We start from the raw sequence: 20,756 nt of genomic DNA, 5'->3' as shown, positions 1-20,756 counted from the left end.
ACATATCTTAACTTTGAAACTCGGGTAAATAAAAATCTCTACTCAAATATATTGTCAACTAATCTTATCCTCTAAAGTAGAAACTCAGCTTTTTTGTTTTTAATAAAGATAAAGAACTATTTTTATCTATATTTAGTAAAAACCTCACATGAATGGATTTGGGTGAGTTTATTATACATAGAAGAATCTAATAATATTTGAAAAAACGCTCATAGGTTATTTTGTAATTAAGAATAGTTACAACTTACAATATACAAAACGGAAAATGAGAGAGAAAGGACAAGAGACTTGGACTTTTTTTTCTTTAATAATTAATTAACCATGGTTGAAAAGAGATGTGAGGTGAAACGTGAAAGTAATAACTCCTGGTTTAATTTCAACCATGGTTAAGTTGAAATAAAGAGAGAAGGGAAGCAGGTTTTTATGCAGTATATATCATCATTGAGGTAACAGAGGTCTCTCTGACACAAGTCATCATTGAAACCCTAAGCCTCCCCACAACCCCATATCTCTTTGTCTGAAAAAACTCTTTTGCATATATAAATATAAGCCATATCTTTGAAACTGTACTGCTGCACAAGTGTAGAGGCAGTGGCACAACATCTTTAAGAAGAAAGAGAGAGAAGTCATTTATTCATTTTCTCTCGCTAAAAAATCTTGAGAACCCAGACATAATTTTTCTTTTTCTTGGGTTTGAGAGAAAAATGGGTGAAAGAGATGATGGATTGGGGCTAAGCTTGAGCTTGAGTTTAGGTTTTAATCAAAAGGACCCGTCTTCGAGATTAAATCCAATGCCTTTGGCTTCTTATTCAACTTCATCACACATGCATATGCAGCAGAGCAATTATAGCCATCCTCAAAAGATTCAGAACACTTGGATTAACATGTTTCAATCTTCAGGTACCTCCTTTAACTAATCCAGATTCATGTATAAGATGATATGCTTATAGGTTTCTTTGTTTTAGATCCGATTTTTTTCCGTACAATTTATACCATTATATATAAGTTTCTTGATATTTATGTGATATTATTTCTTTGGCGTGATAATGTAATAATCAAGATTCTGTTAACGTAACGTGCAGAGAGAAACACCGACATGAGATCGTTTCTCCGGGGAATAGACGTGAACAGAGCTCCATCGACGGTGGTTGTTGATGTGGAGGATGACGGAGCCGGAGTCTCGTCTCCGAATAGCACCGTATCAAGCGTGATGAGCGGGAAGAGGAGCGAGCGGGAGCTAATGACTGCGGCAGCTACAGCCGGAGGAGGAGGTAGAGTAGAAGATAACGAGATGGAGAGAGCTTCTTGCTCGCTCGGCGGTGGTAGCGACGATGAAGACGGTAGCGGGAACGGAGACGATGGTTCGAGGAAGAAACTGCGTTTGTCTAAAGAACAAGCTTTGGTTCTCGAAGAAACTTTTAAAGAACATAGCACACTCAATCCGGTCAGTGGCATTTCCGTAATTCTTTCTTTGCCTTTTTGGCTGTTGTGATTTTTTTCGGAAAGTTGACTTTTTATGTTTTCCATTGACATATTTTTGGGGCGTCGAACGCAGAAGCAAAAGATGGCGTTGGCTAAGCAATTGAATCTGAGGACGAGGCAAGTAGAAGTGTGGTTCCAAAACCGAAGGGCAAGGTAGAAAATTTTACTTATTCTAAGGGTTACTTTCGTAAATTTCCTGTAGTCTAGAAAACAAAACATAGTTATTGCTATGATGGTGATATGTATAGTGGTCCATTTTATGACCCATAAGATTATCTATCATAAAGGATTGTAATGGGTCTCTCATGTCTTAATTAGGAGGTTTGGTTCGAGTTTTTCAGTTTTTCCGGCTTAAGAATTAAAACCACCTATGTAAATCCGGTTTTTGGGTTATATTTTGGTTAAAGTTTTCAGTTTCCTGATTCAAGAACAATAACCGCCAGTTTGATAATAAGAATAAGCAATAATTTTCAAAACAAGTGTAATTCGGGTTTTCTCCTTTTCCGGTTTAGTTAAACCAGATATCGGATCCTAATGTTTTGGACTATTATTAATGTGTGTGTTTATAGGACGAAGCTGAAGCAAACGGAAGTAGACTGTGAATATCTTAAGAGATGTTGCGAGAATCTAACTGATGAGAATCGGAGATTGCAAAAGGAAGTGAGTGAGCTTAGGGCTTTGAAGCTTTCTCCACACTTATACATGCACATGAAACCTCCCACTACTCTCACTATGTGCCCTTCTTGCGAGCGAGTCGCTGTTACATCATCTTCGTCATCTGTGGCTCCTCCTGTGATGACTTCATCGTCTCCGATGGGACCGATGAGTCCGTGGGCTGCCATTCCTCTCCGGCAACGACCTGCTGCTGGTTCTCATTAGAGTTTAATTAATCTAAAGATAATTAGGTTTGGTGATTTGTTTTTATTATAATGTCAAAACGATCTTGGAAGTTCTTTTCAAGAGTTGGGTCCATGCTCTTCTTTCCTTTGTTTTATTCAGTTTCTATTTATAACTGAATTGCGAAAAATGGAAAAAAATGTACTAATATTATTGTCGAATTATTAGTTTGGGGAAAGATTTGCGTTTATATTATTCTTTATTGTTGTTTTTGCATTTGCAGAAAAGTGGGATTGTTGAACTTACATTATATATGTGTGTTTTCACTAAATCCAGAGTTCGATTTTAAGGCCATCGAACCATAAAAACGAATGTTGCATAAACTAATATTAGCGAGCGTCATTTGTTAAAGTTGTAATTGTTTAATTGGGGGTTTTCTATCTTTTGCTTGGCACTTAAGAAAGGGATTTTGTAAAGATGATTATTAATTAGAAGATTAGTTAGAAGTATAAAGTAAAAAGAAGCAATGAAGGCGTTGTGATTGATAGAGCAAGCGTGTGTTGTTTGCATATGTAAAGTAAATGTTAGCCAATACGAATATCGAGATATGTACGTGACATAACATAGCATTTGGTCTGTATTTGGAGATTTTTGGGTCCACATAGACGAAGTCAGACCATTTAGAATCTCTTGCAGAACACTGAAGATACGATATTTTTTTCTTCCCTTATGTCAAAAGATCTCAACCGACAGAGAAAGAGAAAATGAGAGGTACGACGATGATATCTCGATGCTGGCAGACGCAAAAAAAGAGATATAGAACAGAAACTAATAAATGGGCCTTTGAAGTTTGAAGGCATGCCTCTTCCCACATGTGGCTATAGAGTATATAGGCTTTAGGTGGACAGTTAACTCAAAATGAGTGTTAACCAATTTTGTATATAAGCCCTGGTTGCTTCTATACACTCCATACCAATCAAACTGAATCACAACCAAATTAGTTTCAACCAAATCGAACTGTAAACAATTTTTGAATTTATCATTTTATTAATACAAATACTACAATTGCTTATTTTTGTTTTGGTTGAATTTGTGAGATTTGAAATTAAAAACGTTAGAAAATAGTTCATGAATACTACTAGCGTTTGATGAAAAATCCCAATAGTTACTTAAAACCAGATAGTTGAGCCAAGAAACTGAATTTTGAACCAGAAAGTTAAACGGGATTGGGACGGTGAAACCGTGAAAGTCCCATACCAACCATTACTTCAAATTTTGGAAAAAAAGAAAAGAAATGTCGATGCAATGATTCTTATATTGAAGCGATTGCAAAAATAGTGGTGTCTCAAACTTGTGGAGGAGGATTAGTGCATCATGTGGCTAGTGGACAACTATCGCTAAAACATCTCAGCAGCTTGCTTTGAATTGAAGTCTTCAAAATTGGAGATTCGATTTCCAATAGATCAAATTTTTTGGCGATGTTATTTTCTAACCAAATTTTATTAACATTTAAAAAAAACCACAAAACTAAACAAACCAAACGAAATAAAAATACTAACACTTGATACTCTTCAACCAAATTTCCCACCAACAATGGACAGCCCACACGTCGACGTTTAGGGCCTAACGATACACACTTACTCTTCAACCTTGCCCACCAACAATGGACAGCCGAAACGTCGACGTTTAGGGCCAAAATGATACGACAACGTTTATGAAGGGGGTCAAACAATACGGCGTCGTAGAGTCCAGGATTGAATAAAGCCAAGGTCAATTCCGTAAATCTCGGCAACGGACTTTTGTGATGAGCGGCTTCGTCTTTTGCTTTCTGCAGATAGTTTCCATTCTCACTCTCTCTCTCTCTCTCTCTCTCTCTCTCACAGACACAGAGCTTTATTATTATTATTATTATTATTAATGGTTAGATCTGTCTTTTACGTCGCTTCGAAGTCTTCTTTCTTCCCTTCTTCACATACCCAACGAATCCACTCTAATCCCTAATTATCCAATTCCACACTCGAGATCTCTGATTCGACAATGGCGTCTCCCAATCCCTACACCAAGCGTCGCTCTCCGCCTAATGTCGTCGTACCGCCGTCTACACAGCCTCGGTCTAAATCCACCGGAGGAGGATTTTTCTGTAAGTCTGTTCTGTTCGCTCTCTTTCTCTTCGCCTTGCCGTTGTTCCCTTCTCAAGCTCCTGATTTCGTCGGTGAGACTGTGCTCACCAAGTTCTGGGAACTGATTCACCTCCTATTCGTCGGCATTGCTGTTGCTTACGGTTTGTTTAGCCGTAGGAATGTTGAATCCGGTGTTGATTTAAGGATGAATCGTGTAGATGAGTCTTCTTTGTCTTATGTATCTAGGATCTTCCAGGTTTCTTCTGTTTTTGACGAAGAGTTTGATGATAATTCTTGTGAGTTTGTTGATGTGAGGAGTGAGAGTGTGAGTGCTCGAGCTTCTGTTGTGGGGAAATCTGAGTCTTTTGTTGTTGAAAGTGAATTGGAAGAATCGTCTGAATTTGGTGAAACTAATGAAGTCCGAGCTTGGAATTCGCAGTATTTCCAGGGGAAATCCAAGGTTGTGGTTACTCGACCAGCTTATGGTCTTGATGGCCATGTTCTGCATCAGCCATTAGGCTTGCCGATTAGGAGTTTAAGGTCAGCTTTGAGAGATAATGCTGCTCCTCAAGATACCTCTTTTACTGATAACTGTGATGGAGCTGTTAACGGGGAAGCTGACTCATTATTGGCTGATGAGGTCTTGGCTGATCCGGCTTCACCTGTTCCATGGCAATCTAGACCTGAAATGATGGGAATGGGAGACAACTATCCTTCAAATTTCCAGCCTCTATCTGTGGATGAAACCCAGTTTGCTACTCTTAAATCCACATCTTCTCGGTCTAATGTTTCTTCTTCATCTCAAACTAGTGTTGCATCCCATATTCAGAACAGATTCTCGCCTTCTCGATCTGTTTCTGCAGAGTCACTAAACTCAAATGTGGAAGAGTTGGTCAAGGAAAAGAGTCTTCAGGGTTCATCACGGTCTAGTTCACCATCCTTGTCCCCATCACCTTCACTGTCTCCAACTCCACCATCGCCAGAACTAGTGATCGAGGATACTCACAGGCGTTTGCCAGAATTATTAACCGATGATACTCACAGGCGTGCCTCACATTCTCGGCATTACAGTGATGGTTCCTTGTTAGAGGAAGATGTAAGGCGGGGGTTTGAAAATGAGTTGGAGGGGAGTAAAGTCAGAGGCAGAAAAACAGAATCCTTCAGTAAGAAGGAACGGGGATCTAAATCGCTTAATTTGGCAGCTGAAAGTTCCCGGAGAGGGAACAAGTCTCGCAGATCCTATCCTCCTGAGTCCATCTCATCTTCCATTAGTGGTGCTGATGACTCCACAACTAGAAGACGGGATATTCAGCAAAAGAGTGATGTCCATTTGCTTGAAGCCAATATCAGGAAAGGACAGGAAGCTGACCATAACAATCTTAGGGTCAAAAAGGGAAGGAGTCAAGACTCTTTGGAGCTAACAGCAGAAGACTCTGCAAAAGATAAGAAGTTCAGTGAATCTTTTCCTGCTCTTGATGTAGTGTTCCAGCCAACAAATACTAAAGCTTCAAGGCGTGCAATGCATTCTTCACAAGGGGGACCTGACACTTTTCCGGAGAAAGCTGTCACAAGAAACTTAGAGGATGACTCTGAGGATTACAATAAGTCCAGGAAAAAGGACCTTCCTGGTAATGATAAGGAAGTGAAATCAAACAGTCCAAGACTTGAACCACGTTCTTGGAGAGCTTCCAGTAATGTATCATCGAGAGCAAAGTCCGTGAGGACCATAAGATCTGATCGTCATGGGAAAGGTTTAAAGACAGATGGAGATTCATCTGAAGACCGGACAGAAGCTAAAGTAGAAAGCCGAGGAAGTACGAAATCGAGAAGACAACGACAAGAAGAACTATCAATTATACTACACCAGGAGAAAAGTTTAGAAACTCGCGCTAAATCCGAGCCAGAAGAGGTTGCTATGGAAGAGCCCGAGGCCGAGCAGCAACCTCAAGTAACTTTCGAAGAGGAAGAAGAAGGTGCTTGGGAAAGCCAAAGCAATGCAAGCCATGACCATAATGAGGTTGATAGAAAAGCCGGTGAGTTCATAGCTAAATTCCGGGAACAAATTCGGTTACAGAAACTCATATCGGGTGAACAACCTAGAGGAGGAGGCACTGGTATTTTCAGAAACAGTCAATTCAGATGACACTCACCACCATTTATTTCTTCATTACTTGTATTATTGTAATTTTAATTTATCGGCATTGTTGATGAGAATCTGGTTGTCACTCTCTTTGTTTGAAGTTTATATTGTTGAATAAAAATGAATTTTTTACTTATTAAATGATGCACGGAGTCATTGTCCAAAAAACACCAAGTTAGTTTTTCGCTCATAATGTTTTCAGAAAACTCACCTTTAGCATAGCATCCAGCTTCTCATTCCTATATAGCACGAATAACTTCTCCCAATTGGCATTTATCGAGAGCCTAAATATCACATTGTGTCAGAATATTTGTCAAAGTAAATCAGAGAAGAATTACAGAGAAAATTTTGCAGGTGGGAGAAGCCGGGCCAGTGAAGAGGAACAAACACCACAGCCTCTTGCCGGGAAACGAGAGTGTGCTCCGATGAGAATATGCAGTATTTGTTAAACATAACTTGCTCCACAAGTTATCAGCAATAGGAGTGCAACGACACAAACTACTAGATGACTTCTGATCAGGAGGTGCCTGTGGTTGAATGATCGTTCTCTAAAAGTAGGTCCTCGTTTTCTTATGTACGCACGTTTGATTAAAGTTATATTGGGACTCTTGTTTGTAAAGACTTTCTCGTGAGGGTTGGTCCATGGACGTTAACTATAGTGCGAATTTCAAGTCAAGAATCTGAATTTCATTAAAGCGACTGAAGTACAAATATTTGTAGCCAACCTCAAACAGTATCCAACGATATATAAAGAAAAAAGAATCACTAAACATATAGAAGAATACCCTAATAAAGAAAAAAAAAAAAAAAAAAAGAAGACATGCATGTATATAATTTGAGAAACCTTAATTAAAAAAAGAAAGACCAGACGGCTTATTCTTTTTATCACATGGCAAGACTCAAGAGGATTGCGGCAAAGAGGACATGATCTGTTTAATTTGAGCCAACGCAGTAGACAAGTTTCATGGAAGAATCCACGACAACAATTTAAACGCATGTTGGAAAGGATTGATTCGGTCGACACAGTGCCAGTCAGATAAAATTCGGAGTCAAATTAAAAAAAAAATGGGATCTTTTTAAAAAATAAAACGGCTACTTTTATTATTTTTTTTACTAATTTTTATTTATTAATTTTTCTTAATTTTTAGACATTTTTGTTAATTACAAAACTTTTTTATTGGAATATTTTTTTTGATAATTATGTGGCTTTTTTGCTAATTTTGAGAGATTTTTTACTAATTTTGAGGCTTGATATTAATAATAAAAAATTCTCAACAAAGTGGGTTTCAAAAATATGAGGTCCAACACAAATGTTTTATAGAAATTGGTGAAAGGCTAGGCTTGGATCGACATCTCCTAAAAACAATAGCTCAATTTCTGTACGAAAGAAATTGGTTATCAAGTTGAAGTTTTGCCTTCAAATTAAACTAAACAGAACGATTAAATCTTCAAATATAACGCAAGATCAGGATGTGAAGTTACAAAATGCAGATTTTTCATGATAAAATAAAAAATTTGGTTAGGCAATGCATAACTGTGCAAATGAATAAACGAACCCCCATGCCAATTGGAACCACCATAAATGCCAAATGCATCATTTTCATTAACAAGAAAAAGTAAGAGAAATACATTGTTAAGAGTCCACATGTAAAGTTAAAATTAAATTTTTTGTGCATCCATCTACTTAATTTCAAGTTGTCGGCCATCAGCCTCTACTTCATATATGCGACCACACTTGCAGTTGCAAGCCAAATTCTCCACAAACTTATCTTCATAGTAGCGTCTCACTGTAGTTAAAGTCTAGAAATATAACACTCCTCGACTTACTAAGAATTTGTAATACCGGCCACATTTGCAATGTATGGTTAGTATCTCAGAACCATCTTCCAAAGAGTGCGATACCATGGTGTTTTCAAGTTTTTCAACCCACCAATTTTCAGTATCATCTCCACAAACATCGTTCTCAAATTTTCTTTGCTAACCTTAGCATCGACCGAGATCTTCCACTGCTCCTCCGTCGGATATTTGGTAATGTCAAGTCACTCGCTTGAAGAAAAGCTTCCTATTGCTTGATACTGCTTGGTATTTTTCACCGCATATGCAGTCCAAACGCTCACTTTGTATTTTCCCGGCAAAACAGCTCAATCTGGGTTTTTACCTCCTCAACGAAGAATTTTTCGATCAGAGACTCAAATACGTTTACCATCGATTGGGTCGGTGACAGTGGAAGTGGCGGTAGTTGTGACGGTGAAAGTGGCAATGGAAGTGGAGATAGGGATCAATTGCGTTTTTCGGAATAGGTCGCTTGGGCCTTCTCGGAACCTCGGAATCCATGTTAACCTAAAATTTAAGTTAGAGATATGTGGAACATGAACCCAAAAATAAAGTAATGAACAAACAGAAACCACTATTTATCTAAAAATTACGCCGAAAACACTAGATGAGTTCTTCAATTTTTCTCTCGATCTCAATAATTTACGCCGACCAGTAGTTTAGTTTTAGTAATATTCTAAATAGAGAAATAATTATTGTAAATTTTACTCACTAATTAAGTATGGTTTTACATGGTCGGATTAATTACATGAAATTTGAGTGTTATATTGCAAAATTAATTATGGGTCCAAATTATAATAAACTGAAAATAGATGGTGTAAAATGTAATTTATCTACAAAATTAAACGTTAGGATAACATTGGGATTTTTTGCAGGAATCGCCGGAGGGAGAAGCTATGGTGACGATTCTATCAACTCCTCCTCTCTCTCCAAGACTTACATTTCTCTGTGAGTTCTTCTCTCTCCCTGAAAACTCTCATTGCTCGTCTGATTCAGTAAGCTGGTTTCATAGGATTAAGCTTGTAAAATCTTGTAGGTGAAACAAAACTGTCATTATCTCGGAGCAGCAAACGCTCGGTATGTTGTTCATTGAGTGAAGAACCAAAAGACCAAAGGTAAAATTTGCAATCTTGAGAGATGATTTTCTTCCTTTTTGGTTTGATTCTGGAGATAAAGCAAGGTCTTTTAATTGCAGCTTGAGTCGGAGAAGTCTAGTTTATGTTTTGGTTGCTTCGCCGTGTTTGTTGTTTCCGGCGTTATCTTCATCTGCGAAGACTAAATCAAAGAGCCCTTATGATGAGAGACGGTTACTAGAACAGAACAAGAGGATACAGAGAGAGAACAATGCTCCTGACGAATTTCCTAACTTTGTTAGAGAAGGTTTAAGCTTTTTATTGCACTGTTTCTCGTTTTTTGAGTATTTATTGTTACTGGAAGAAGAATATGGGAACTTATTGTCCTGTTGTTTGTGTTTATGTTTTTGCTGATATAGTGCAGGTTTTGAGGTTAAGGTAGTAGCTTCAGAGAATTACATCAAGGCTGATTCTGGCCTCATATATCGAGATTTCGATGTTGGTCAAGGTGATTCCCCAAAAGATGGTCAGCAGGTACTTATTTCTCTATGTTCGATTAGTTAAACTTAGGATCTGAAGTTAGAGATCATTTATGGAATTGGTATGCTCTTTACTTGGATTGAATTGAAGACACCATTGAGTTTTATGACTGGTTTTTTACAGGTGACTTTTCACTACATTGGCTACAATGAGTCTGGAAGGCGAATAGATAGCACTTACATACAAGGCTCTCCTGCTAGAATTCGCATGGGGACCAATGCACTTGTTCCAGGCAAGTTAAAAGACATTAACTTGCCCTTTAATAGTATGATGCTAATGAAGAATCTTCTTTGACAGGAAACAGATTGAGGATTTTTAATACTATATGGATAATGATGATGCAGGATTTGAAATGGGAATTCGTGACATGAAGCCCGGTGGGCGAAGAAGGATTATTATCCCTCCAGAATTGGGACCTCCGGTTAGTGTTCTTACTTGATCCTTACATACATTGTTCTGAACTGTAAACTTTTGCTGAGCCATTCATTTGAATATACCATCACCTCTAATCAATCAACAATGTTTCAAATGGAATTACTAGCATGAGTGTGCTCCTTTAGGACATTCGTAGCTCGTTTAGGGACATGTGTAAACCAATTTTAAATTAGTCTTGCACTGTGTTAAACTGTCTTCACCTTGGTTGATCATACTTTTGACAAAAAAATGTTCATTTCTTGATCATTGGGCTCTGACCAGGTGGGACCTTCGACCTTCTTCAGCTCCAAGCAATTTGAAGTTTTCGACGTGGAGTTGCTCAGTATCCAGAATTGTGAGAGGAGGACAATAATAGGTTTCTACTCAGACGTCACATGCAGTTAACTTCTAAATGTTGGTCACCACTAAGCTTCAATGAATCTGCATTCACCATTACTCGAAACTCTATATCTTCACGGCAGATGAAAACTGCAAAGAAACAAAAAGAAGAAATCTTCTTTGCTTAGGCATTTATCTTATGGGTTTCATGTAGAGGTGCACAATTACATAGACAGAGATAAAGATCGTGTAAAGTCTCGACCTTTTTCATAATCGTAGTTTACTTTTGTTGCTTGGTTGATCACGTTTTAAGCGTTTTGGTTTCTTCTGCCTCCTCCCAAATCTGTGCGTTCGTCAAGTTAAAGCAATGCATTATTTCGTGAATTTTATATTTTCTACCCCAAACTTTTGGCACTCTTTAGGAAACACCCCAAACAATAAATAAATTGTACAAAGATACATTGAAATTTGGAACGGTAGATGTGCAATGCGATGCTCCTCACATTTGGAAAGTTAATTACCAAAATTTCATCTAAAGACGTTAAGACATAATTATATGTGGAAACTATAGTTTGGAAGTAAAAGTAACGAAATCGATAAAAAGGGTAAATGTGTAATTCCGACATATCCGCTAAACCCTTGGCCTTAGCCAGAGGGTTCGGTTTCAGTTTTCTTTATCCCCAAAAAAACCCTAAACTCTTCTTGTCGCCGACTTCTCTAACTCCTTTCCAGAAATCAAGTTTCAGGTCATCGGTGAATTGTTGTGTTCCCGGCGACTTCTACTTTCATCTTTCTCCTCGACGTAAAGGGTTCCCTGTATTTCACGTGAGAATCTTTGGCTTTTTTTTTTCCTTTTCGTTTCGTCGGTTCAGTTCATAGGTTTGAGAATGTTGGATTAGATTCATACTTCCGATTAGGGTTTCAGTTTCAATTCGTTAAGTAGCTTAAGATCATGTTTAATTCTAACAGTTTTGTGACTGCAATTGCAGCGTTAGAGCAATTCCAAGATGTCGTCGCTGCGTAATGCTATTCCACGTCCTGCTCATAAGGAGCGATCTCAACCGTAAGCTATTATTGCTCTTGTCCTTGTTCGGTTATTTGCCAAGTTTCTCTTCTTAAAGTTTGGATTTTTTAAACCTATCTTCAGGCAAGCGAGGAAGAGGTTTGGCCTCCTTGAGAAGCATAAGGATTATGTTATCCGAGCTAATGCTTATCACAAAAAGCAGGAAACTTTAAAGGTAACTGTTATACACTCTGTTTTCAATTGCATCTCTCCTAGTCGAGATTATGTTATGGAGTCTTTCAAGTAGACATTTGTTAGCTTAAGGGATTGATTGATATCTGTGAGATAGCTAAGAAACTAAATCGTTGGGAGTTTCTCTTACACCGTTTTAATTTACTGCAGATACTTAGGCAGAAGGCGGCATTCAAGAATCCAGATGAATTCAACTTTAAGATGATTAATAGTAAAACAGTTGATGGATATCATAGACCAAAGTAAGCATATCAAGAAACTCTTCGTTTTATCATTTTTATTTTCACTATTTCTTTTGGTACTCTCATGGTTTCTCTTTTTCTTCTTGGTCTGTAAATTCTGACAAAGATATTGTTTTCAGGGATGAGGTAAATAAATACTCTGCGGAAGAGCTCATGATCATGAAGACCCAAGATATTGGATATGTGTTCCAAAAATGGCAGAGTGAGAAAAACGTAAGTTATTCTTCCTCTTTCACACCCCAAGAGCATTCTTTTTACAATCATACATATCCATTTTTCTCTTTGTTCCTTTTTATCTTTTGTAGAAAATTGAAAAGCTGACTGCATCACTGCAATGTACTGGGGGTCAGTCGAGCCGTAGACATGTTTACTATGCAGAAGACAGGTTAATCCCATCATTTTAGTCCTTTCTTTACTTTGTGTAGCTTTCATGAGTTTCTCATTCATTTTGAATGTTTCACATGGACACTGGTAAATTTGATCCTCCTTACCTTAACATTTAAAAGACATTAGCGGTACCACATTGTTTTGTGTTTTCTTATGATCTTTTTTAACTCTGGTGTTTCTTTATCAGAGAGGAGGCTAGAGAACTAGAGTTTCAAGGTAGAAGCAAAAGCGATATCTCTGCAGTAGAGATTCCGAAAGATATTAAGAAGTATGTATCTGAAATGAATTAGATGTTTTCAAAGGTATCAAACGGACAATCAATAGTCATTATCTTCTATTTTCTTAAAACAGGAAAATGGATAGGTCCTATAGAGACCTAGAGGCACGGAAGAGCAGGGCTAAAGATTTGGAGAAGTTATACACGGATATGTCAATGCAGAAGGAATTACAGGTTATCATCAGTCCCCCAAACAAATAACTGTTTCTTGGTATGCAACTAGAACATCTCTGATTAAACTCTTTTAATGGACAGAAAAAGGGTCGCAAACGTAAGCTGCGTGATGACGAGGTACTCAATCCAAACGGTAAACCGGTATACAAATGGCGCGCTGATAGAAAACGCTGAAGAGAAAAGCTTTCATGATTGTGTAGCTTGACATCATTTTTCGGACCTCTACTGAAGTTTATATAGCAGAGAGTTATTATAGTTTTTATCTCCAGAACCTGCAGAACGTTAGATAACATTTTGGATGGGACAATTTTTGTTTACTTTAACTCTTTGTTGCGTATCTGGAAAAGTTTTTTTTTTTAATTTGATTGACGAAATTTAAATTAAACACATGAATCCAAAATAGAAGATTGAAGACTTCAATTTTTTTACCACTAACATAAAGTTCGGCTTACAACAAAAAAAACTGTTTGTAAATAGCAATTAATGGGCCCTTTTCTTCTGTTTGGCTTTTACCAAAAATATGCAAATCTTACTCAGTTTTTAATTATTACAAGTAAATGCATTAAATGGATGTTTTAAATTGATTTTAATGTAAAATAAATATTATTGCTTAGGTGGATGCTTAGGTGGACACCCTAGATGGAGAGAAGACTTTCTAATCCCAATGCGCGGGATTTTACTTATAAACTATTAACAATATAAGCCGTGAATATAAATATATATATATATATATATATATATTTAATTTTAAAAGATAAATCTATAATGACATAAACCTATTTATGAAATGATATATAACATAGATTTTATTGAGAATAATGTTTCTCTTGAAAAAAACAATAAATTTTTAGGTAACACGTGGTAAAAAATTAGTTGAAAAAATTCAGAGAAATATAATACAATCTTGACTATGTCATGTTCATACATCTTTTTGAATTTAGTCAATTTCTCTTGAAATTATTTCACTGTCATTTTATTCGTCATATTCTAATATGCAGTCGTCCACCTCGCGACATTTTATCTCTTTTCACGTTCTTTTCGTTAAAATAATTGATTAAATTTTTGATTCATTATAAACTTATATTAAAATTATATTCTCTTTATCTATTTCATTTTTATATTTTATTTTTTCTTGTCTATTATAAAATGTTCTTTTTCCTACATATTAAATTTTATATTTGTATTCTTCCTATTCTCATACATTGCATTTTCCATGAAACATTGCACTCTAACGTTATTGTTTAAAGAAATCTTGTATCTAATTGTACTTTTAAATCAAAATTCTTTCCTTAAATATATTATACAATTTTATATATATTTTATCTTGATTTTGGATACATACTTTTTTCTTGAAAAATAGATATTCTTATTTCGTGTAATCTAAATTCTATAGTTTACTATCATATAAACTTTTTTTAATCTAAATATTTATAACTCTTGAAAAGGTTAATGTCTTTCTAGCGTGATAACATATTTTTTTGTTTTCTACTTCTCATATATAAATTATATGTATTTGAAAATTATCTATATGCTTCTAATTTTTATTCATATTTTTATCTTATATATTGTTGTGCTGTGTTTTATTAATTCATTAACTTCTATTTTTGAATTATCTATTTGTATATTAACTTCTATTGACATATTTTTGTGTGTTATATTATATTACTTTGTATTAAACAATGTTATTGTTTATAAAAAAATATTTTCTTTTATTAAAAGATGATAATATAAAAGTATGTGAATTTTTTTTTAATGTTTCTTCGTTTAATAAATAAATTGAGTAAAAGTTTTATAAAGTCATATATATAATTTAAATTTTGATATCAATCAAAACGATTTAAATGGCAATTTGGTTTGAAATGCACCTATTAAATGTATTGGGTAAGGGGTTCGAATCTTTTTGGTAACATTTTATACCTATTAAAAATGTATGATGACGTGTACGCTAATGTGTCGCCTATGTGGACACTCTAAATGGAGAGAAAACTCTCTCATTATATATATAGATTTTGGTTTTTGTTTAAGTGTTAGATTTTGTTACTTAAAAAGAAAAAAAAATATTGTTTCAGCCTTTTTAATTTATAATTTATTTACTCTATTTAAAGAGAGAAAGAAAACAAAAGCAATGGGACTTTAAATGATTTGGTACTATTGCTGTTTTAGTACAAGTTTAAATTTTGAATCAAATCCTAACTATTAAAGAAAAACAGCCATCTTTGGCATAAAACACATGGCATTCATAGCTTATGATATTTGCTGTTTCTACTAAAAACAAATTAGTCTTGAATTATTTTTAAAACATCATAAAAAGCCATTTTGGTAAAGGGAAATTAAAGGCATAAAACACATGCCACCCCTGTGTTTATGATATGCGTTATTAGTACTTCAAAAATAGAATAAAATCTCAAATGAGTTACAATTTGTCAGAAACCTATTAATTGTTTATATAAAATATACTTAAAATTAATTATGTATCTAGCAATAAGATTTAAAGTAGATACATTATGAAATTATTGATTAAAATATAAAATGACTAATTAAAAAAAAGGACGTGATACACCACTTTTCTATACTTCAATATAAATATGCCAAATTTTACTGTTTATCCGTTAAATTAGTTATATTTTCAACTATAATTTAAATAAATTAAAATATAATATACATATAAACGCGCGAAAACTCTGTTAATCAACGTTATATTAGTTTTCATAACAAGTCATTGTGATATTATTGTTAGATACTAATTTATCACCGGAAAAACGTCTATTATTTTAGAACATAAATTATTTATCAAATTTTTAAAAATGAAATGGCAATATTAAGGAAAAATCTAAATTATTAACTTTTATAAAAAAAAAAGAGAAGAAAAGAGGAGTGGTAATTGGGTAATATATAATGTACCGTGCAAAGGAGGTGATTGAAGCTCTTGTTACAATTACAATGCCTATATGAGCTGTGGTTTCAACACCGCCCTTCTTGTCTCTCTCTCTTCACCTTCATTGCCCAGTTCCTCAAATTCTTCCTTCTTTCTCTGTCTCTCGGAATCAGGGAAGATAAAGTTCTTCTTTTTTTCTCCAAAGGTGATTACTTTAAGGTGTTTTGTGTTTTTCTTTTGCCCCTTTATTTTTTGTGTCAGAACAGTTTCTCTGTGGGCTCGTCTGAATTGTCTCCGACCATCATCACTCTTTCGATTGTTATTTCCAATGGAGTTTGTCTGAATTGAATTTGAATAGTAAAGGTCAGAGATTTGTTTAAGTCTCTCCTCGCTTTTATATTCGAGGGTTTTTCTTGTCAGAAACCGGCGAGAGCATTCTCAGTTCTTTCTCTTCGTTGAATTTGATTTCCCTTATATCTGCAATGGGATTTTAGTTTTGGAGCCATTGAGTATCTTAATTTTCCAAATTGGGGAGTTGTTTGATCTTATGTCTCTTCTTTGTCCTGCAGGTTTGGAAATTCTTCTAGGCGGAGTAGGATCTGTGTTTATTGTATCATTATGGCTTTTATAAGCAAAGTGCTTTAATTTTGGTAGCTGCAAGAGGATTACTCGTTAGAGTGTGTATTTATATATTTATACATCTGATCAAGAAATGAGTCGTAGGGTGCGGCAGAGAGTGGAGGAAAAAGGAAAGAATAAGGTTGATTCACCAAGTTATCCTGTGATTGGAGATGAGGATTTAGCACCTAAGGTTCAAGAGTATGCGGATTGGACTAGTTTGCCTTATGACACAGTGCTTTATCTGTTTACTCGATTGAATTATCGCGATAGAGCTAGCTTAGCCTCTACCTGTAAGACATGGAGAAGCCTTGGTGCTTCTTCTTGTTTGTGGAGTTCATTGGATCTTCGAGCCCACAAGTTTGATCTTTCAATGGCGGCTTCTCTTGCAACTAGGTGTGCTGATCTTCAGAAGATTAGGTTTCGTGGTGTTGATTCTGCTGATGCCATAATTCATCTCAAAGCAAGGACTCTGCTTGAAATTAGCGGCGACTACTGTAGGAAGATTACAGATGCTACATTGTCTATGATTGCGGCACGCCATGAAGCTCTTGAGAGCCTCCAACTTGGACCAGACTTCTGTGAGAAGATCACTAGTGATGCTATAAGAGTTATAGCCTTTTGCTGTCCAAAACTGAAAAAGCTACGGGTTTCTGGCATGAGAGATGTTAGTTCTGAGGCGATTGAATCTTTGGCCAAACATTGCCCACAGCTCAGTGATCTTGGATTCTTAGATTGCCTGAACATCAACGAAGAAGCATTGGGAAAAGTGGTATCTCTTCGCTACCTCTCTGTTGCTGGGACATCAAATATAAAGTGGAAAGTTGCATTAGATAATTGGGAGAAGCTTCCGAAGTTAACCGGTTTGGATGTCTCAAGAACCACCATTGACCATATTGCAGTTTCCAGGTTGTTGAAATCATCGCAGAGCTTGAAAGTTTTGTGTGCTTTAAACTGCCCTTATCTCGAAGAGGATAAAAGTTACAGCTCCAATAGATTCAAAGGAAAGGTCTTACTTGCTATCTTTACCGATACTTTTGATGAGCTAGCTTCTATATTTGCCGATAACTCAAAGAAACCAAAGGATATGTTTTCTTACTGGAGAGATTTGATAAGAAAGGATAAAAGCACTGACGAAATAATGCTTTGGATTGAGTGGATCATTTCTCATACGCTTCTACGAATTGCAGAGAGCAGCAATTCACAAGGATTAAACGATTTCTGGCTGAATCAGGGAGCTACGTTGCTTCTCAGTTTAATGCAGAGTGCACAAGAGGATGTCCAAGAGAGAGCAGCCACAGGGCTTGCGACTTTCATCGTTGTTGATGATGAGAATGCTAGTATAGACTGTGGAAGAGCCGAAGCTGTTATGCGAGATGGAGGGATCCGTCTTCTTCTAGAACTTGCTAAATCTTGGCGAGAAGGACTTCAGTCAGAAGCTGCAAAGGCTATTGCAAACTTGTCGGTAAATGCTAAAGTTGCAAAGGCTGTTGCTGAAGAAGGAGGGATCAGTGTTCTTGCTGATTTGGCAAAGTCTATGAATAGACTTGTGGCTGAAGAAGCTGCTGGTGGGCTATGGAATCTCTCTGTTGGAGAAGAGCATAAGGTAAGGTCCCCTTGTAAAGAGTTAAACACACATTGAACCTTTTGCTCTTTCACTAACATTGTTGTTTCTTTTTTTTTGTTCTTCTATTAGAACGCGATTGCTCAAGCTGGAGGAGTGAATGCGTTAGTTGATCTTATCTTTAGATGGCCAAATGGTTGTGATGGAGTTCTGGTACATGCTTGCGACCTTTAAAGCCTCACACATTTGATTTGAATATATCCAAAATTAACACTTCTGGCTAATTATTATCATCTGAAAGATTGATTATCAAAACTAGTACTTGTTCACACACGGTTAAAATATTTTACTTTAGTTTATCCTTTTGTGTTAGGGTTTTAGATTTAATAATTATGATAAAGTTGTAGAGACAAGGTATCTCGGTCATAAAATACAAAGATTTTGCTAGATTTGGTAATTTGATTATCGTGGTGCCCGTTACTATGTTTTTAATTTTATCTTTCTCTATATTTGTTCTTTCTAAAAAAGAGAAATCTACTCTTTTTGGTGATTAGGAACGTGCTGCTGGGGCATTAGCAAATTTAGCAGCAGACGATAAATGCAGCACGGAAGTTGCAAGAGCAGGAGGTGTGCATGCCTTGGTGATGCTAGCTCGGAATTGCAAGTATGAAGGAGCACAAGAACAGGTACTTCCTTGTTTCCAAATGCACCTCATTATTTTTGTATCGATTCTATGCTTGTGGTATTTTAAGTTACGGATGGTAGTGATTGTGTGAATTGAGTTTGTGACAAATTGTCTTATTTCAGGCGGCTCGTGCTTTGGCTAATCTGGCAGCTCATGGCGATAGCAATGATAATAATGCTGCTGTTGGACAAGAGGCTGGTGCATTGGAGGGTCTTGTTCAGCTTACGCAATCGCCTCATGAAGGTGTTAAACAGGAAGCTGCTGGGGCTCTTTGGAATTTAGCATTTGATGACAAGAATCGAGAATCCATTGCTGCATCTGGTGGTGTTGAAGCCTTGGTATTATGTTTCCTTTTATTTTTCTATATGTCATTTGTGTGTTTCAGCTTCACCTTCGGACTACTTATCACTTGTTTCTGATTATAAATTAGGTGGCACTTGCGAAGTCCTGTTCTAATGCATCCACAGGTCTGCAAGAGAGAGCAGCTGGTGCTCTCTGGGGACTATCTGTCTCAGAAGCAAACAGGTGCAACCCTTTGAATTTATTTATTTATTTGTTACTGCATGCGTGCATATATATCAATGCAAACAGGATTTACGTAAATCCTTGATGACAATCTTTCCATTTTTGTTTGTTTTCTTGATATTTTTCTATCAGCATTGCAATTGGTCATGGAGGTGGTATTCCGCCTCTAATTACTCTTGCACTATCTGAAGCTGAGGTAAACAATTTTTTTCCTTATAAGTTCTCATGTCCCACTCTTTTGGGTTAATCTGATCCAGCTTTTGCTTTTTCCAGGATGTACATGAAACTGCTGCAGGAGCTCTGTGGAATCTTGCTTTTAATCCTGGTAACGCTCTGCGGATTGTAGAGGAAGGGGGAGTTGTAGCACTTGTTCACCTCTGTTCGTCTTCTGTTTCCAAAATGGCTCGTTTTATGGCCGCATTAGCATTGGCATACATGTTTGATGGAAGGTACGTAAAGCTTAATTAATCATATCCACATTTAAGGTAATTTACAGATCTGACTTTGATCTTATTTATCTATTATACAAGGATGGATGAATACGCAATGATAGGGACTTCATCGGAAAGTACATCTAAAAGTGTTGCCTTAAATAGTGCTAGAACATTGGCTCTTGAACACATCAAAGCCTTTATATCAACTTTCATGGAACACCAAATCTTTTCAGCTGGTGCTTTATCATCTGCTCCATCTATGTTAGCACAAGTCTCGGAGAAAGCTCGAATCCCAGAAGCTGGCCACTTGAGATGCAGTGGTTCCGAAATTGGAAGATTTGTTACAATGTTGCGAAATCCTTGTCTTACACTCAGATCTTGTGCAGCTTTTGCGCTTCTTCAGGTAATTTTTGTGTGTGGAAAGCAAATTTTTTTTGTGCGCGCTTCAGTCAGTTGCATTTTAGTACTAACCGATGAAATTACAGTTTACAATACCTGGAGGTCGTCACGCGATGCATCACGCTAGCTTGATGCAGAACGCTGGAGAAGCAAGAGTCTTGCGTTCTGCAGCTGCAGCTGCGAAGATGCCTCGTGAAGCCAAGATCTTTGTGAAAATTGTGCTTCGCAATCTCGAGCATCAGCAGGCAGAATCTTCTAAAGGAAAGAAAGTATCTTATAATAGGATTTGATCCTTTTTCTTAGCAAATCATAGTGATAGAATACCTCTGCATCTCTCCAACTATACAAGTCAAGCCAAGCAAAGATTCAGAATTTGCCTCAGAAGATGTTTGATTCGGATTGAAGACAGAAAGCTGTTGTGATATATATGTGGACTTATGTTTCTTTGTCTCGTTCTGAGATTTTCTGTAATAATAGACCTTAAGGATCAATGGTGTTCTTCATCCCTTTTTAAGGCTCTGTCCATTTCTTGTGACATATATT

At 36.5% G+C, this 20,756-nt stretch overlaps 5 protein-coding genes across 7 annotated transcripts; all 5 read left to right on the top strand.

The window, feature by feature from the left end:
* The first annotated feature begins 392 nt into the window (after positions 1–392).
* LOC9314401 (homeobox-leucine zipper protein HAT3) lies at positions 393–2,557 on the top strand. Its single transcript, XM_021026637.1, has 4 exons — positions 393–900; positions 1,083–1,444; positions 1,556–1,635; positions 2,052–2,557. The coding sequence occupies exons 1-4, from the start codon at positions 705–707 to the stop codon at positions 2,359–2,361; spliced, it is 948 nt and encodes a 315-aa protein (XP_020882296.1). The 5' UTR covers positions 393–704; the 3' UTR covers positions 2,362–2,557.
* A 1,475-nt stretch (positions 2,558–4,032) lies between these two features.
* Positions 4,033–6,720, top strand: LOC9314400 (apoptotic chromatin condensation inducer in the nucleus). Its single transcript, XM_002878286.2, has one exon. It carries the CDS (start codon positions 4,357–4,359, stop codon positions 6,580–6,582), a length of 2,226 nt encoding a protein of 741 aa, XP_002878332.1. The 5' UTR covers positions 4,033–4,356; the 3' UTR covers positions 6,583–6,720.
* A 2,500-nt stretch (positions 6,721–9,220) lies between these two features.
* On the top strand, positions 9,221–11,077 carry LOC9314399 (peptidyl-prolyl cis-trans isomerase FKBP20-2, chloroplastic). 2 transcript variants are annotated; one of them, XM_002878285.2, is made up of 7 exons: positions 9,221–9,360; positions 9,449–9,527; positions 9,608–9,792; positions 9,910–10,019; positions 10,149–10,257; positions 10,370–10,446; positions 10,722–11,077. In XM_002878285.2, exons 1-7 carry the CDS (start codon positions 9,309–9,311, stop codon positions 10,842–10,844), a joined length of 735 nt encoding a protein of 244 aa, XP_002878331.1. In that variant the 5' UTR covers positions 9,221–9,308; the 3' UTR covers positions 10,845–11,077. The 2 variants fall into 2 exon arrangements, 1 of the variants encoding a protein (XP_002878331.1); XR_002332215.1 differs by having other exon boundaries at positions 9,252–9,360; positions 10,323–10,446.
* A 343-nt stretch (positions 11,078–11,420) lies between these two features.
* LOC9314398 (probable U3 small nucleolar RNA-associated protein 11) lies at positions 11,421–13,473 on the top strand. Its single transcript, XM_021023978.1, has 9 exons — positions 11,421–11,603; positions 11,768–11,841; positions 11,926–12,016; positions 12,184–12,275; positions 12,395–12,488; positions 12,581–12,660; positions 12,850–12,930; positions 13,014–13,113; positions 13,195–13,473. Exons 2-9 carry the CDS (start codon positions 11,786–11,788, stop codon positions 13,285–13,287), a joined length of 687 nt encoding a protein of 228 aa, XP_020879637.1. The 5' UTR covers positions 11,421–11,603; positions 11,768–11,785; the 3' UTR covers positions 13,288–13,473.
* A 2,563-nt stretch (positions 13,474–16,036) lies between these two features.
* Positions 16,037–20,752, top strand: LOC9312619 (protein ARABIDILLO 2). Of its 2 annotated transcripts, none has more exons than XM_002878283.2 (10): positions 16,037–16,193; positions 16,558–18,212; positions 18,303–18,383; positions 18,725–18,856; positions 18,978–19,193; positions 19,286–19,380; positions 19,513–19,576; positions 19,654–19,829; positions 19,911–20,217; positions 20,300–20,752. In XM_002878283.2, exons 2-10 carry the CDS (start codon positions 16,701–16,703, stop codon positions 20,501–20,503), a joined length of 2,787 nt encoding a protein of 928 aa, XP_002878329.1. In that variant the 5' UTR covers positions 16,037–16,193; positions 16,558–16,700; the 3' UTR covers positions 20,504–20,752. The 2 variants fall into 2 exon arrangements, with proteins under 2 accessions (XP_002878329.1, XP_020880134.1); XM_021024475.1 differs by having other exon boundaries at positions 16,037–16,351.
* Positions 20,753–20,756: the final 4 nt, after the last annotated feature.

This window comes from Arabidopsis lyrata (assembly GCF_000004255.2).
Source record: "Arabidopsis lyrata subsp. lyrata unplaced genomic scaffold ARALYscaffold_5, whole genome shotgun sequence".
In the NCBI taxonomy this organism is placed as follows: Eukaryota; Viridiplantae; Streptophyta; class Magnoliopsida; order Brassicales; family Brassicaceae; genus Arabidopsis; species Arabidopsis lyrata.
This window is presented reverse-complemented; position numbering and strand designations above follow the sequence as displayed.